The 12,331-nt window shown below is 51.6% G+C and overlaps 1 protein-coding gene across 2 annotated transcripts; it reads left to right on the plus strand.

Moving 5' to 3' along the window:
* Positions 1-262: 262 nt before the first annotated feature.
* Positions 263-9,719, plus strand: VTN (vitronectin). Of its 2 annotated transcripts, XM_061605166.1 has the most exons (9): positions 335-412; positions 784-922; positions 3,439-3,558; positions 4,384-4,674; positions 5,032-5,171; positions 5,909-6,065; positions 6,887-7,039; positions 8,116-8,406; positions 9,536-9,719. In XM_061605166.1, exons 3-9 carry the CDS (start codon positions 3,537-3,539, stop codon positions 9,649-9,651), a joined length of 1,170 nt encoding a protein of 389 aa, XP_061461150.1. In that variant the 5' UTR covers positions 335-412; positions 784-922; positions 3,439-3,536; the 3' UTR covers positions 9,652-9,719. The 2 variants fall into 2 exon arrangements, with proteins under 2 accessions (XP_061461149.1, XP_061461150.1); XM_061605165.1 differs by lacking the exon at positions 784-922 and having other exon boundaries at positions 263-412.
* The last annotated feature ends 2,612 nt before the right edge of the window (positions 9,720-12,331 follow it).

A 12,331-nucleotide genomic window follows, 5' to 3' on the forward strand; every position in this document is an offset into this window, starting at 1 on the left:
TGTATTTACATAAACACGTTTAAACCTGGCCTGTGCATTGTTGTACACATTCCTTGCCTGGCAAACAGCATTGCTACATTCAGAGAAGCGCCGATTCCTAAGGATGGCAGAAAGTGCAGAACTGAATTGCATCTCTCTGCCATCCTGACTTCAGAGGGAAAGTTGGGAGGGGCGCAAAGTGAAAGGGAGGGTCAGCCCTTGCAGGCAGCAGAGGCCAGCGACCCCACCGACCTTGTGCGTTTCCTTTGAAGCTGAGAGGCTGCACTGAGCAAATAACAGCCCTGCCGGGAACAGGAGAGGCTGCATCCCCCATCAGAGGAGGACGGCCACCCACTAACCCAGCCGCTTGCCATGCGGCTCCTGAGCCTTGCTTGCCTGCTGGGCTGCCTGTGTGCCACCTTTGGTGCTGAGGGTGAGTACCAGGAGACCCCCCTAAGACCCCCATGCCCCCCCAGTTTAGTCTCTTGACAGGGGAATGAGGGGAGGGCCGTTGCTCAGTGGCAGAGCCCCTGCCTTGCATGCAGCCCCAGGCGCAGTCCTTGGCAGCATCTGCAGGCAGGGCTGGGAAGGGCCCCTGCAGAGCCGCTGCCAGTCAGTGTCCAGTGTGTTCATCACCTCGGGGCCCCAGATGTTGTCGGACTACAACTCCCATCAACTCCAGCCAGCTAAACCAGGGGCCAAGGCTGATGGGAGTTGTAGTCCAAGGACATCTGGGGGCTGGAGGGTGAAGAGCACCACTGACTGGGTGCAAAAAGGCTGCTTCCTGTGTTCTCGGGATCCCAGGAGAACTCTGGGCCAGCTCGGGAGAGGCAGCCTAGAATCCAGTCTTCCCAATAAAACTGATTGGTGACAGCCCCAAAGCAGACCAGGAAAATGTGGCATTAGCTGTTGGAACTCCCTGCCTCAAGACGTGGTGATGCCCGTAAGTTTGGGAACCTTTTTTTTCTTAAGGGTTTCAGAGATGATCTCCCTTTATATATCAGTTACCGGGGATAATCAATGTGCATGTGATGTGTGTATGTTGGGGGTGGGGTGGGGTCTTCCTACCATTGTTGTGGACCTCCAAATGGACCCACCTTGGCCTGATGCAGCACTGGGGCTCATCTCACCTTCTTAAAAATACAGATTCATGGAGGAATGGTTAATTAGTGGTTACTAACTGAGCCTGTACGGTCAGCAGCAGTCTACCTCTGAGGACCCTGTGTTAGGGACAAATACCAAGGCTGTCTCCTTCAGGCCCTGCTTGTGGGCTTCCTGGAGGCATCTAGCTGACCACTGTTGGGAACAGGGAACAGGCCTGGACCGATCTCTGGCCTGATCCAGCAAAGCAGCTCCTTGGGCTCCCGAGGGCCCTCCCAGCAACCCCTCAAAGAAGTCACTACATGAACAGCCCCAGGGAGGATTCGCACTGGGGATCTTCCAGTCTGCTTTGGGCTGAATTAAATAGAAACACATGAAGCTGCTTCATACTGAGTCAGAACATTGGTCTGTCTGCTTTGGAAAACTTTCTGATGCCTTAGGGCAAGGGTGGGGCACCTCAGGCTCGGAGACCAAATGCGGCCCTCCGTGCCTCTCTACTTGGCCCTTGGGACTGTCCCCAGGCTATACCCCTCACTGGCTCTGCTCTGCACCCTCCTTGGGTGCTTTTCCCTGCCTAGGACATGCCCTTGAATGCCTGGAAACGCCTCTTGCTTGCCCGGATGGAGGGCGGAGAGGGGCGTGTGGGTGCATTGCAACTGGCCTCTTGTGCAAAGGTGAGATTTGCAATCATTGGTCCACCCACTTTTGCCTCTGGCCCCGCCCACCATTGCCCTGTGGCCCCTGGAATATTGCCCAGAAGGGAAAGTAGCCCTTGGGATGAAAAAGATTCTCCACTCTGCCCTAGAGTGATCTAATTTAGCATGTTTATTTTACTAGTATTTTGTAAACAAAGCTAAAAATGTTGAAACTGTAGCACTTCCCTAATTTTTGTTTGCCTCTGGGTTCTGTTCATGGTTACAAATGAACTTAGGAAACAGAAAATTTTCCCCACTGGGGAAGAAAGTTCTGTTCTACCCTGCCCTTACCTTAAATCAGAGAGCAAGAGCTGGCATCTATCGTGCACCCCCGATGGTGCTTCTTTCTCATACAGTAGGGCCCCGCATTACGGCGCTTCGCTAATGCAGCGGTCTCAATTAGACTAAAGCCCCACTCATACGGCGCTTGTTCCACTTTTACAGCAGTTTTCGGGCGTCACACGCCATTCTATTCAATGAGTTCTGCTTTTCAGCGGTTTTCGCTTTTCAGTGGGGGCCCGGAACGTAACCTGCTGTATGAGTGGGGCCCCACTGTATCTATTTCTAGAAGTGGAAATACCACATGTGGCTAAACCTTATCTTGATATTTATTTATGTATTTATTAAATTTATATCCCGCCCTTCCTCCCAGAGGGAGCCCAGGGCAGCAAACAGAAACACTGAAAACACTTTAAAACATTTAAAAACAGACTTTAAAATATATTGAAACATCTTTAAAAACACCTTTTAAAAAAAAGCTTTGAAAACATCTTAAAAACCAATTCCAACACAGACTGGGACATGGTTTCTCCTTCAAGAGCTTTAAAGTATTGTGGTTATAGACGAACTCTGCTTCCCTATAAATTTATTTGGAATTTCCTGGCTCCTTTAAGAGTCGGTAAGTTGGTTTAATGATGCGATTTCCCAGTGTTTTGTATTGCCATTGTCATTTATCCAAATGTTTTGAAGATTGCCTATCACTCTGTCTGTCGTTAGCCTGAGTGCTGTTAGTAAAGTTGATGATGATGATTTTACTTTATTACCCGCTCTTCACCCTGAGGTCCCCGGGCAGGTTGCAACCGTTCACAATGCATCATTAAAAACCACAACATCACATAACTGTTCCTTTCAAATAGCCTAAAAGGGATTGCTTTGGCCTGAACAATATATCGTGTCCAGTTATTTTCTTTACTATGCCTGCTCTCTCCTGCCAAAATGTTCTTCGCAAGCACAGCACTCCTGTGGGACCCGGCCAGCAACCATTTCACCCCGTTCCTGTCCAAAGAGGCATGTGTGAGATAGAGGGAGGGAGGGGTAGTCATGTTAGACATTGGACAAGACTTGCTTTTGTTTGAATACACAGCAGTTTCTACCAATCGCTTGCAAGAGGAGGAGGTCCCAATCCGTGTACATGTCTCCCAGGCCTCCAAAACCTTTTGGGCACCCCATACCTCAGAGGGAGGCCCTGGCAGCAAGAGCTAGAGTTTGTGCACCCCCCCAAAACAAAGTCTGCTTGGATTTGCATCTATGCATAGAAATTAACATATGCCTTTTGTGTGCAACTTTGTGCCTTGCCCTGGGGCCAAGGGCCTGAATGCCCGAGTCTCCCCCTCTCCTGTTACTGCATGATAATGGTCTGCCTCTTCCCCCACCCCCACCCCAGAGTCTTGCGAGGGTCGCTGCGACAAGGGCTTCGATGCCCAGAAGAAATGCCAGTGTGATGACCTGTGTGTCTACTACCAAAGCTGTTGCAGCGACTATATGACCACCTGCAAATCCAAAGGTATTGTCGCAGCCATAGCTCAGTGGGGAGAGCATCCGCTTTGCATGCAGAAGGGCCCAGGTTCAACCCCAGAATTTCCAGGCGGGGCTGAGGCCCTGGAGAGCTGCTGCCAGTCAGTGTAGACAGTGCTGAGGTCGATGGGCCAAGGGTCTGACTAGTAGAAAGAGAGCTTCCCAGTGGCCGCAGGCACCCCACACAGCTCTTGTGGGGGCCACAGCTTGCCTCTGCCCTGTCTCCACAGGCTGGGCTAACTTGGCATGGGTGAGCCATTTACGGGGGCAAAAGAGCCCCCTTTGGCCATTGAAAGGCCGCCATAGCCACCCTTGCAAATCCAGCATTCTCTCAGGGGGGGGGCTTTGTGAGGTGCCCCCCCCTGACTGCTGAAGAGGGCGACACCAAGCTGCCCCTCTTGAATAAAAGCCTCGGAAGGGATTTGCTCCCAGCCGAGTGAAAAAGGTCCTTTCGCCTACTCATCACCCCATTTGCAGGCAGGGAATTGGGGAGGGTATTTTGTTGAGCCTTCGGGGGGATTCTCAAAATAAATGGGTGGGTCTTACAAATGCCGGAAGTCTTTCAAACCTCCACTTTTGGGGGCCGCCTGCCTCTGAATATCAGTTTCTGGGAATCGTAAGGGGAGAGGCAGCTGCTGAGGCGCTCTGGTGATTCAACTTGAGGCCTGGCTCAGACGACAGGTTTGGGAGTCCAGCTTTGCTTAGCCAGGGCTCAGATGAAAGCCAGGAGTTGGGTCTGAGGTGGAGAGTGTCCCCAGTTGGCCACCCGTCTTGTGCATCACACATTTCACACATGCGCACGTCCCCCCTGCAGTGACCCGTGGAGATGTGTTCGTACAGCCAGAGGACGACTATCTGGATTATGACATCCCCAACGCCACGACCCCCGAGCCCACCAACAGCGCCCCACAGACAATGACGTTCCTCACGTATGACTATCTGTGGTCGGAAGGACCCACCGAGTGGGTAGCCAAGCCTACAGAGGCAGCCCCTTTGCTTGAGACAGAAGCCCCCACCTACACGCCAGAAGAGGAGGTCTTGTGCAGCGGGAAACCTTTTGATGCCTTCACCAGCCTGAAGAACGGCTCCATCTACGCTTTCCGTGGTATGCAGTGGGCCTAGGCAGAAGAACCTTCTCTGGTTGGGGGGGGAGGCTGGAGCCAGGACCCAACATCCTTAGGCTGCTGCTTGGGGTCTCAGTGCCCCAGAGGGGTCCACTGCTCACCAGGCTCCACACATGACTTCCACCTCTCCAGGCATTTGGATCTGTGAACTACCTGCCGTTTTTAATTGCCCACAGTGCCCTAGAGTGATGCTGTGTTTGGGGGCATCGTTTTGGGGGTAACTGACAGATCACAGTATTGCCCTCCACCACCAGGTGAGCTTTGTTTGGAGGGGGGCAGAAGACAATTTGCTAGGACCAAATGTTCACCTCTATGTCCGCATCTCCCCCTCAACCCAGGGAAGTATTTCTATGAGCTGGATGAGAAGAGTGTGAGGCCCGGATACCCCAAGCTCATCGAAGAGGTGTGGGGCATTGAAGGCCCCATCGATACTGCCTTCACCCGCATCAACTGTGAGGGGAAGACCTACATCTTCAAGGTGAGGAAACATCCACACCCCATCGTCCTCTCCTGATTCCCTAATCTAGCCACCGCCAGCTGTGTTGTAAGTGGGGTGTGTGTGTGTGAGGGAGAAACACCGGTCAGTTCATGTTTAAGAAGGCGAACCTGGCTAATTGGAGTTTCCAAAACAATAGTGAACTGAAATGCAGCCGTCCTTCGAAATTCACTCTGCTCTGAATTTTGCAATGCCGTTCTCCAACCAAAAATGTATATACTGAGGCAATATATATCAGTGAAAATAACAGACAAGAATGCATTCTGTTAGGGGGAAACGGCTTTGCAAACATGTGTATATTAGGGGAAAATGGAATAGGAGAAATTTATCCGTTCAGAGAAATTCACACTAAAATGCTGGTGAATTTTCATGAGGACTAAAAAAATTCACACAGTGATGTTAAAATGTGGAGAAACTGAAGATTGGAAGGATGAGAAACCAAGAATTGATCAATTTGCTCACCCCTCATGTGTAAGTGGAGGGTGGACTGAGGGCTGCCACTTCCCTGTGGGATCTAAAAGAGCGGAACCGCAGGCAGACCTCACACCTCTTCCGGCTAAAGGTCCCGGGCTGCCAGGTCAGAGCACCGGGCTTGCAGGCAGAGCTGGCCTCCGACGCCTCTTATTCTCCTGTGGATCTGGCAATCCACCTTGATGGGTGCACATCCCACCCACTCCCCTCCTCCTTGCTTGCCCCTGACATGTGTCTCTCCCCTGCAGGGCAGCCAGTACTGGCGCTTTGCTGATGGAGTCCTGGAGCCAGATTTTCCCCGCAACATCTCTGATGGTTTCAATGGAATCCCAGAGGATCTTGACGCAGCTTTTGCATTGCCTGCCCAGAACTACATTTCGAGCGAGAGAGTCTACTTCTTCAAAGGTGAGAATTGGGGGGTCCCCCCAGACCCTGGTGACCTATTGCAGGTTTATTCTGCAACATGCTCAGCACCCGTTTACAGAACATTCCTTTCCCCCCCACACCCAAGAATTGTGGGAACTGTAGTTTCTTAAGGGTGCTGGGAATTGTAGCACTGGGAGGATTAAATGACAGATCCCAGGATTCTTTGAGGGAAACGTGCTTTAAAGGTGTGGGGTTGTCATCAACAAAGCCCTGCTCCAGGTGGGCCCATGGAAATTAACAAACCTAAGTTAGTTATATCTATTCACTTCAATGGGTCTACTCTGAGTAGAACTATCATTCAATACTTCCAATGGCATGTACACAGCCTATTGTGCATCAGAGGTGGAATTTTTTGGCTTTATGAGTTGTCCTGCGATGGTTCCCTGATGCTGCCAAGTTATGGCTGTCCAGAGCGGCTGTAGCGCTACAAAAGCAAGAAAAAAAACAAATCTGAAATGTTGTGGTATGAAAAAATCACAGGATTCGCAGCTCTGTTTTGCTTGGTTCAGCAAGACACTGTTCTTTTTGCCCTTCATGAGAATTAGAGGAGGAAGGCGAGATCAGGGCCGGCCCAATTGTTTGGCAGAGCGAGGCAGCTGCCTCAGGCGTCAGTTTGCACACTGCTGCGGTGTGAGGAGAGAGGAGCAGCTGTCAGTTGCTGGAGGACAGGGCTGCATGTGCTGCTGAGGTACCCCACTGGCCTGGGGTGCAGTGGAGGGTGCTCTCCCTCTGCCCGCTGTGGGGCCCAGCCCTCCGTGAAAGCTGTTCTTGCCCTGCACGCTGCTCTGTCTGCCTTACAGAGAGGAAATACTGGTCCTACGATTTTGCCAACCAGCCGAGCCGTGAGGAGTGCGAGGGGACGTACCCATCGCTGGTCTTTGACCACTACGCTGTCCTGCAGGAAGACAGCTGGGAGGAGATTTTCCGGGTGCTTTTTGGAGGAAGCCGGCGCAGTGAGTGGGCAGCTGGGGGAGGGTGTGGGGTGTCTGCATGTGGGGGCTGAGTCCTGTCCCCCACAGGGACCTCAGCCTGCTGAGCCGGCCAAACAGGGTGGCCAGGGCAAATGAGGGCAAGACTCCTGCACCTCTCATACCTTTGGGAAGAGCCACAAATCCGTGGTAGAATGCCTGCTGTGCCTGCAGAAGGGCCCAGGTTCAATCCCCAATGGCAGCATCTCGAGGTAGGGCTGGGAATGTCCCCTACCTGAAACTGCCAGTCAGTGTAGGCAATACTGGGCTAGACAAACCAGTGGCACCTTCCTATGTTCCTATTCTATTCTACCTTATCCTAAAGTAAGATTCTAGTCCTCATGATGTTGAAAAAGGGGCTGGTTTACCCATTTTTCAACATCATGAGGACTAGAATCTTACTTTATTTTCAGAGAACAGGCCATAGATTGGCGATAGAGCATCTGCTTCGCATGCAGAAGGTTCCACTTTCAGCTCCTAATGGCATCTGCAAGAAGGGCTGAGAGTGTCTGCTGCCTGAAACCCTGGAAAGCTGCTGCCAATCAGTGTACACAATACTGAGCTAGATGGACGCATGGCCTGATCTGGTATAATGCAGCTTCCTATGCTCCAATTTAAACCAGTCATGTATACAAACCCATGAGGACTGGCATCTTACTTAATTTTTTTAATGGAAGGGCCATAGCTCAGCGGCAGAGAACCTGTCTTGCATGCAGAAGGTCACTGGTTCAGTCCCTGGCATCTCCAGGTATGGCTATGAAAGCCACACACTCCTTCTGAAACTCTGGAGAGTTGCTGCCAGTCAGTGTCGGCCATACTGAGCTAGATGGACTCTGTCTAACTGCAGAGAATCTGATTTCTACACGAAGATCTGGGAGTCCTGTCCTCCTTTGTATCTGGCCCCCTGACTCACCCAGGGCCGCCTTCTCACTGGCAGAGTAGAGAGAGACCCTTGGCCTGGAGGATAGCCTGAGGGACTCCTGCCCCCCCAGCCTCTGGCTGCATCTGGTGCCCTGCGACACGCAAGGCGGCCCCTCAGATTCCCTTCTCCCCATTCCCAGGTGGAGCCAGCAGACCACAGTACATCAGCCGCGATTGGCGAGGGGTTCCTGGCCGGCTGGACGCAGCAATGCTCGGGCGGATCTATGTGGCACAGAGCCCCCCCCAGCGCCGCTCCAGGAAGAAGTCATCGCGCCGGCACCGTAGGAAGTTCCGCCGGCGCCAACACTGGGGCCTCCGGAGTGACTGGGATTGGCAGGGCGATGCCAGCTCGGAGTCCTCGGACCTGGACTGGCTGCTGGGCGGAACCACCCCGTGCCGCCCCTTCCAGAGCGTCTACTTCTTTGTTGACAGTGAGTCTGGACATTGTGGGTCTGCCTGTTCCCAGGGGGGGGTATTTGCAGCCCCCCCAAACCTCCCCCTCTTCTGGTCACTAGCAGGGAGGAGAAACTTCTTTCCTATGAGTGGGGGCGGATTCAATTCAGGTCGCTTTTGAAGATGAATCTATCAAATTAGCACTTTCTGAAACAATGTGAGAGCCCGAAACACAGCCATCCTTTGAGATTTTACACTTATCCAAATTTTGCGGTGCAGTCCTCCAACCAGTGTTTACAAAAATGCATATATTAGGGGAAAGTGTGCATCATCATTAATATATTAGTAAAAACAATACAGAAAAATGCATTATATTAGGAAGAATTGCTTGCAGAAATGTGAACATTAATCAAACCAGCATGCAAAAATAGTTTATTAGCACTAAAATGCTGATGAACTTTTATGAAGATTTTTTTTAAAAATGCAAATTGCTGCAGAGATGTGGAGACTGCATTTAAGGCTGGAAAAATGAGGAATGGAGAGACGTGAGGCGGACTGATCTTTCCATCCCTCCTGACCAGACAGTCCAACTTGGAACTTGGCAGTGGGTTCAGGACAGAAAAAAGGGAAAGCCCCTCCTGGCTTAAACCCATAAGGAACCTACGGGACTCACAGCCACAAGGAATGGCCAGTAACTTAAAGGGCTTCTTTAAAAGGGTTAGAGACAAACCCATGGAGGAACTTCCATGTTTCAGGTCACTTCCGGAAGAACTGTTAATTGAGCCTTCAGCCTGATGTGTTTGCAGGGAGATTAGGCGACGATGGCTATTTAATGAGCATTCATTCTGATTCGTTTGCTGGGAGGTTAGATGACAGTTATGCCAAAGCAAGTCTTACCCCTTTTCCAGGGCATTTCCCCCATCACTTTCCTTATTGCAAAAAGTCTGATCTTCTGGGGAAAGCAGATTTATTGCGCAAGAGCTCCCAATCAGCTATAATTGGGTAGGCTGAATTTGCCACCTGAAAACAGCAACAGCCTGGAAGTGCCTTGAGGCAAAACGTGTGCGTAAAAGAGTGCAGGGTTAGTCAGGAGGCAGTGCTGTTTTTTCTTCCCCCTTGCCTCCGGTGATGCCAACATCATTTTGGATCTCTCTCTTTCTCTCTCAGACAAGTACTATCGCCTCAACCTGGACACACGGCGTGTGGATTTTGTTTACCCCAGGTACCCACGCCCCATCGCCAAGTACTGGCTGGGCTGCCCGTCTGATGAGGATCGTGCCTGAATCCAGCCAGAGAGCCCTCCACACCGACAGCAACAGCGGCCAAATAAAGCCTTGAGTTCCAAAAGCTACATTAGGGCATCTGCTTGTTCTTGAGGGCTGTCAGTGGGAGTTTATCCCCAGGGATCTTTGCATACCATGTTTGGGGTGACCTGCCTCACCTGATACTTGGGCCAAAACAAAGGAGAGTGATGCTAGGATGTCATTTGGGGGTGACCCAATATTTGATTCAGGGTGTAAACCTCCCAGGTCCTCATTCCTAAATGTGTGTTGCAAAAACAACATCTTGAACCAGAGGGATCCTCCCAGTCATGGAGATGTAGGATTATGTTGGGTTCCTGCACTGAGCAGGGGGTTGGACTTGATGGCCTTATAGGACCCTTCCAACTCGACTTTGTTATGGTTCTATGATATGGGATAGTGCAGAGGTGGAGAATATCATGTGTCCTTGAACTCTGATCATGCCTCTTGCTTGCACAGATAGAGAGGGTTGCATTTTTGAGTGTAGAAACTACCCTACTGTACAAAGCTCACTTTTGCCCCTGGCTCCACCGACCATGGAGATGTGGCCCCACAGAAGGCTGCCCAGAAGGGAATGCGGCCCTCGGGCTAAAAAAGATCCCTTACCTCTGGGATAGTTCAACACTTATTTTGGAGAGCAGGAGCATATCAGCGCCCTGGACTTATTTGAAGCTGCTTCCTGGTTAAGTGGTTAAGGTGTTAGACTATGACCTGGAAGACCAGGGTATGAATCCCCACACAGCCACGAAGCTCACCTTGGGCCAGTCGCTGCCTCTCAGCCTCAGAGGAAGACAATGGTAAGCCCCCTCTGAATACCGCTTACCATGAAAACCCTATTCATAGGTCGCCATAAGTCAGGATCGACTTGAAGGCAGTCCATTTCCATTTTCCTGGCCAATAAAGGAAAACGGGAAGAAGGGAGCCACATCAGCCTCGTGATCCCCCCCACCTGTGATCCGGGAGAACAGCAGACATGGCCGAAGGAAGATACCACACTGGGTGGCGGGGAGGGAACCCGTCTCTCTTAAAGGACTTCAGGCTGATGGGAGGGCAGGGATGGACTGTCCCAACGCAGCAGTCACCGAGCAGCTCCAGAACAAAGTCAGCCCCACCTATAGAGAGTCCAAAGGGGATAAGGAGAACCGCATGATGTGGGCTCTGGCAACCAAACCCTGTTAGGAATGGCTGAAAAAAATGAGCATATTTCACTTGATATTTATTTACCGTTATATCCCTCCAAGGAGCTCAAGTTGGCATGCATGGTTCTTTCCCTTCTCTCCATTTTATCCTCACAACAACCCTGTGAGGCAGGGTAGGCAGAGATGCGGGGCCTGGCCCAAGGTCATCCAGCAGCCTTCATGATGGCTGAGTGGAGGATTAGAACCCGGACCTCTCTAGTCCTCATCTGATGCTCTAACCCAGCCTTTCCCAACCAGTGTGCCTCCAGATGTTGTTGGACTACAACTCCCATCAGCCTCAGCCTGAGGCTGATGGGAGTTGTGGTCCAACAACATCTGGAGGCACACTGGTTGGGAAAGGCTGCTCTAACCACTGTGCCACACTGGGGTGACCTGGCAGCAGCCCTCAAATATCCAAAGGGGTGCTGGGCAGAAGGTGGAGCAGACCTGGTCTCTGTTGCCCCAGGATTAAAACCACTGAGCGGAAATTGCAGGAAACACATCTCAGCCAGATCAGAGATGCTGTAATTTCAAAATTTCTGCACAGGCTGGGGGCGTTAGACTAGATGGCCTCTAAGGTCCCTTCCAACTTTTCAATATTCTATGACACAAAGGGCCCTCTCCAGATGTTTTGCACTACAACTCCCACCAGCCCCAGGCAGCAGGTCCCCTGACCTTCTTAGATGTTCTGCCTCACGTTGCATCTCATGGGCACTTGATGGCCTCGTGGAGGCAATGTTTGGGTCTCACTGCGCCCCCTGCTGGATCCAAAGGGAAAACAGACCGGTTGCTCTGTTGTTGATGATGACGATAATTAAAAATAGCAGCAATGGGCCTTCTAATCTACATTTGATCCTGTCAAGACAAATCATGACCTAGTCCCAGGTGCTGAGTCCTTGGTGCATGAACCAGACGTCCAAAAGGTTGGGGACTTTGGGAAGCAGGAAAGGACCCCTTGAGGGACCCTCTGGGGGGGGGAGACCCACTGAAGAACCCTTGAATGTGTCAGAAGAGGAAGTGGTGAGCCACCCCGCCACCCCAGTCCAAAGGTTCAGGCTGAAAAATGACAACATAGCATCCGTCTGCTCTGGTCCCAGAGATGTCACACTCCTCGTGGGTAAGCAGTCCCTCAGACGCCTTTATTACCAGCAGCTGTGGTCTAGGAGGGCAGAGTACATAAGGTCTCCCTCTGGAGTCTTTTAGTTGTGGGAAACTGGGCAGGTCTCTGCCTTCTGGGTCCCAAACCTAGTCTGCACACCTCCCTCCTTGCGGTGTTGGCCTCAAGCTGATCCCTGGCCTAGGCTGGTCCTCCGTGCTTGACTGTGACTTCTCTGGACTCTGCTGCACCAGCAACTCTGCCCTTCTTGGTGAGTGACTTGCTGAGAGGTGTCTGCAGCCTGGGCCTGGGCCTGGGCCTGTCAACCTTAGGCACCCACTGGGGCATGACAGAAGGCAAAGGAGCCCGAGATGGAGAGAATAAGGTC

Source organism: Rhineura floridana, chromosome 21 (assembly GCF_030035675.1).
Source record: "Rhineura floridana isolate rRhiFlo1 chromosome 21, rRhiFlo1.hap2, whole genome shotgun sequence".
NCBI classification, from domain to species: Eukaryota; Metazoa; Chordata; class Lepidosauria; order Squamata; family Rhineuridae; genus Rhineura; species Rhineura floridana.